Genomic DNA, 4830 nt, shown 5'->3' with positions numbered 1-4830 from the left:
GAACATGTGCGAAGATTCAATGCACCCACCGTTAATGATGTTGCTGCAATTATTGTTGGCGATCCAACTAAATCGCGAGACATTGTCGTTCAGCGAAGAAGCAATATCATGCATCGTGTAAACGAGACACATCGTTTGTACGATGCGTTACAATATCCAATCATTTATTGGCAAGGGCAAGACGGATACGATATCACGTTGAAGATGGTCGATCCAATTACAAGTAAGATGGTCGATCCAATTACAAGTACAATATTCACACACTAATTATTGGTTTCCATTAACAATTCATTTAATTTTGCATTTTCAGGCGTATCAACGAATAAAAATCTAAGCGCAATGAATTAATATGCGTATCGTATGATGATTCGTACACATGAGGAGAATGTCATTCTGAAGTGCCGTCGGCTATTCCAGCAATTCGCTGTCGACATGTATGTCAAAGTCGAGACAGAACGTTTAGCGTTCATCCGATTCAATCAGGCAAAGCTACGATCTGAGGACTATATACACTTGCGTGATGCTATTCATTCAGATGGTGATGTTGAGAGTGTTGGACGTCTGACGATTCTCCCATCATCTTATATCGGAAGCCCACGCCACATGCATGAATACGCTCAAGACGCTATGACATACGTGCGAAATTATGGAACTCCCGATTTATTTATTACGTTCACATGCAATCCGAAGTGGATGGAAATTGAACGTGAGTTGGAACCGGGTCAGAAACCGCAAGATCGCCATGACATAATCGCCAGAGTATTTCAACAAAAACTCAAGGTTATGATGGATGTGCTTACTAAGTATCGAGTTTTTGGTGACACACGTTGTTATATGTACTCGGTGGAATGGCAGAAGCGTGGACTACCGCATGCTCATATCCTAATTTGGTTGCTGAACAAATTACATTCAAATGAAGTGGATGACATCATATCAGCTGAAATTCCTGATCCAGTCACTGATCCCCATCTACACAACATTGTGACGACACAGATGGTGCATGGACCGTGCGGTGCATTAAATCCATTATCGCCTTGCATGGCTGATGGAAAGTGCACAAAACGATATCCGCGACCGTTAGTTGCTGAAACAGTTACAGGGAACGATGGATATCCAGTTTATCGTCGGCGTTCAAAAGAAGATAATGGTCGAACTATCAAAGTTAAAGTTAAAAATCAAGAGATTGAGATCGGAAATGAATTCATTGTACCATATTGCCCGCTGCTATCACGAATTTTCGAGACACATGCAAACGTTGAGAGTTGTCATTCGGCCAAATCAATCAAATATTTGTGCAAGTACGTCACAAAAGGCAGCGACATGGCTGTGTTTGGTATTGCGTCGGAAAATGCGAATGACGAAATCAGCAACTTCCAAATGGGCAGATACGTCAGTACTAATGAAGCACTGTGGCGATTATTTTCATTTCTAATTCATGAAAGATATCCCACAGTTGTACATGTAGCAGTGCATTTGGAAAATGGCCAAAGAGTTTACTTTACTGAGGCTAATGCAGCACAACGAGCTGAGAGACCACCATCGACAACATTGACTAGCTTCTTTGCAATGTGTGAAGCAGATCCATTCGCAGCGACGCTGATGTACGTTGAAATGCCCAAGTATTACACTTGGAATCAATCAACAAAGAAATTCCAACGTCGCAAACAAGGAACCCCAGTTCCAGATTGGCCACAGGTGTTTTCCAGTGATGCACTAGGTCGCATGTATACTGTTCATCCTAGAAATGATGAATGTTTTTATTTGCGACTGCTGTTAGTAAATGTACGTGGACCAAAATCATTTGCGCATTTGAAAACTGTGAATGACCACCAATGCCAAACTTTTCGAGAAGCATGTCAACTATTGGGTTTGCTAGAGAACGATTCTCATTGGGATTTAACACTTGCGGATTCAGTTGTTTCATCAAATGCGTACCAAATACGAACGCTGTTCGCAATTATCATCACCACATGTTTTCCTTCACAACCAATTCAGTTATGGAACAAATACAAAGATGACATATGTGAAGATATCTTGCATCGCTTGCGCATTCAAACGAATAATCCTGACATGCAAATAACCGATGAAATCTACAATGAAGGATTGATTCTGATTGAGGATCAATGTTTGACTATTGCAAACAAGCTACTGATTGAAGTAGGAATGATTGCACCAAATCGATCGATGCACGATGCATTCAACCAAGAATTAAATCGAGAGCTGCAATACGATGTTGATACATTGCAGGAATTCGTTCAAAATAATGTGCTGTTGCTGAATGAACAGCAAAAACAAGTATACGAAACATTAATGCAAGCGGTGGACAATAATACTGGTGGTCTATTCTTCCTGGACGCATCTGGAGGAACAGGGAAAACATTTGTCATTTCATTGATTTTGGCCACTATTCGATCAAGATGTGACATAGCTTTGGCGTTAGCATCATCTGGAATTGCAGCGACTCTAGAGATGGCGGTCGTACTGCACATTCTGCGCTTAAGTTGCCACTCAATTTAAACACAATTGATACTCCAACATGCAATATTTCACGATCCAGTGCAATGGGAAAATTCTTGATGCAATGCAAGCTCATTGTTTGGGATGAGTGCACAATGGCAGATCAGAAATCACTTGAAGCACTTAACTTCACGATCCGTTCGCGCGCATCTCGGAAACAGATGTGAGTAGGTACATGCGCGGTTCGTGCGCACGTTGTGCGCGCCCCGCGTCTACACTGATGCAATGCTCGTTTCGTGTTGCATTGCATGTTGCGTTGCAGCAGTCTGTACCCGCCTTTAAGGCTGGTTTACACTTTGATTAGCGCGAGTGCAGGTGATTAGTGCAGGTGCTTAGTACTTAGGTGTGAACAGCAACTGATTTGCGTAAGTGATTAGTTGGCTGTGTAGGCAAGTGAATAGAAACGTGTTCTATTTTTTTGCGAGTGGACTGCGAGTAGCCACGTCCCGCGCGCCCTCCCTTCCCCCTCACTCGCAGCGTGCCTGCCACTAAACAAGTCTGGACAGGAGTGTTTAGTGTTTAGCGATTAGTGTGTAGCGTCGGACGCTTGTTGTTGTACAAAATGGCAAAGTGGATCGAAGACACAACCTATAAATTTGTGCAGGAGTATCTAAAACATGAATGCTTTTACAACTATAAAGCCCCTAAGTACAAAATTAAGGGAGCCCGAGATACAGCCCTTTTGCGTATAAGTGAAGCTATGAACATACCAGGGTTTGGAAGTAAAGAAGTTTATACTAAAATAAGAAACTTGAAGTCTACATATGCGCAAGAGGCTAAGAAAATTAAACAGAGTACAAAATCTGGAGCTGGAACAGATGACGTATATATTCCACAAATAAAGTGGTTCAAACTATTAGATGACGCTTTAAAAGCTGTAAATGTACAGTGCAGCGACTCACGGAGTAATTTGGTAAGTAAAAAAAATATAGTTATTTTATATTCTTTATTACATGACTACAAATAATAACACAACCACATAACAAATTAAAACCACGTTTTACTTCAATTTATCATTCGAGACTGCCAAGAGACTGCACCTTCTCCTACAAAATAATTTGCATAATTATTGCGTTTGTTTTGTGCAATTTGAGATGATCTATTCTGCATGCTCATAGTCAATGGAACAAGTCCATCTGATGTCACTTCTCTCCAGGATCCTTCAATCAAATTTCCACTCTCTGTGTCCTCGATATCAACCGTGGCGACCTGTACGGGTATTTTGGTTTTTCTCGCCCAGTTATGCATGGCGCAACAGGCTTTTACGATTTTTTCCACCTTCTTGGGAGAAAAGGGTAGGGGCCTTTCGAAAATTCTGTATCGACTTACATAGATGCCAAAAGCATTTTCGATGATTCGTCTTGCCCGTGATAATCTATAATTAAAAATTTTTTGTTCAAATGTCAATTGGTTTCCACCATATGGTTTCATCATATATGGTTTTAGAGGACGCATTATCGGCCTCTAGAACATGACCTTCAGGCAGTAAATTATTTTCCAAGGCATGACTAAGATCACATTGGGAGAAAACTCCACCATCCGATACACGCCCGTTACATCCAACATCAATATATGAAAAACAGTAGTCATCATCTGCCACTGCCATGAGAACAATACTGTTATTTTTTTTGTAGTTGAAGTAATAACTTCCTGCATTTGGTGGAGCTTTGACGGTAACGTGTTTCCCATCTATAGCACCTGAGCAACCAGGGAAATTCCAGGAATTTCTGAAGCCTTTTTCAATCCTTTTCCATACGTCGCCGTTAGGTACCTAAAACAAAAAAAGTTGAGGAACAGACCCTAGTTTCTTTGATAGTAGTGAAATGGGAATATTATTTCTGACTTTAAGAGTTGGTTTACTATGTTTTTCTTTTTGTTTTGGGTTTTTGTTAATCTAAATTTATTGTTTTACAGCAGCTGGATTCTCAACATGAACAACTTGAAGCTTGGAACTGGAACCTTCCACATCCCAATGCAATCAATCTGCTGAAATAAATAACCCCGACGCAACACCTGAATTTCAATCTTATCAAGTTGAAGAAGAACAAAGAAAATCGCCGATTCCTCGTAAAAGGACAGTACGGGACCTCAGTCGTTTGGTCAACAAAGTGAAGAACGTGGCCGACTCAATTAACACACGCGTGCCAACAGAAACAGAAACAGAGTTTGATATATTCGGGAAAAGTGTAGCTGCCCAGCTTAAAAGTTTGCCAATCCACCTACGAATAACAATAAACTCTAGAAGCGTAATTGAGCTAAAAAAGTGTTTCCACGCGATAGTAACCCAGATGGGCGGGGCTTAAAGAGAAACAA

The 4830-nt window shown here is 40.9% G+C and overlaps 2 protein-coding genes across 2 annotated transcripts; both read left to right on the top strand.

Moving 5' to 3' along the window:
• Positions 1–432: 432 nt before the first annotated feature.
• On the top strand, positions 433–2517 carry LOC119829200. The gene has a single exon (XM_038351601.1). It carries the CDS (start codon positions 433–435, stop codon positions 2515–2517), a length of 2085 nt encoding a protein of 694 aa, XP_038207529.1.
• A 524-nt stretch (positions 2518–3041) lies between these two features.
• Positions 3042–4824, top strand: LOC119829107. Its single transcript, XM_038351491.1, has 2 exons — positions 3042–3430; positions 4432–4824. Exons 1-2 carry the CDS (start codon positions 3080–3082, stop codon positions 4510–4512), a joined length of 432 nt encoding a protein of 143 aa, XP_038207419.1. The 5' UTR covers positions 3042–3079; the 3' UTR covers positions 4513–4824.
• Positions 4825–4830: the final 6 nt, after the last annotated feature.

Source organism: Zerene cesonia, chromosome 9 (assembly GCF_012273895.1).
Source record: "Zerene cesonia ecotype Mississippi chromosome 9, Zerene_cesonia_1.1, whole genome shotgun sequence".
NCBI classification, from domain to species: domain Eukaryota; kingdom Metazoa; phylum Arthropoda; class Insecta; order Lepidoptera; family Pieridae; genus Zerene; species Zerene cesonia.
Note: the sequence above shows the minus strand (reverse complement) of the source record. Positions and strands in the feature narration are given on the sequence as shown.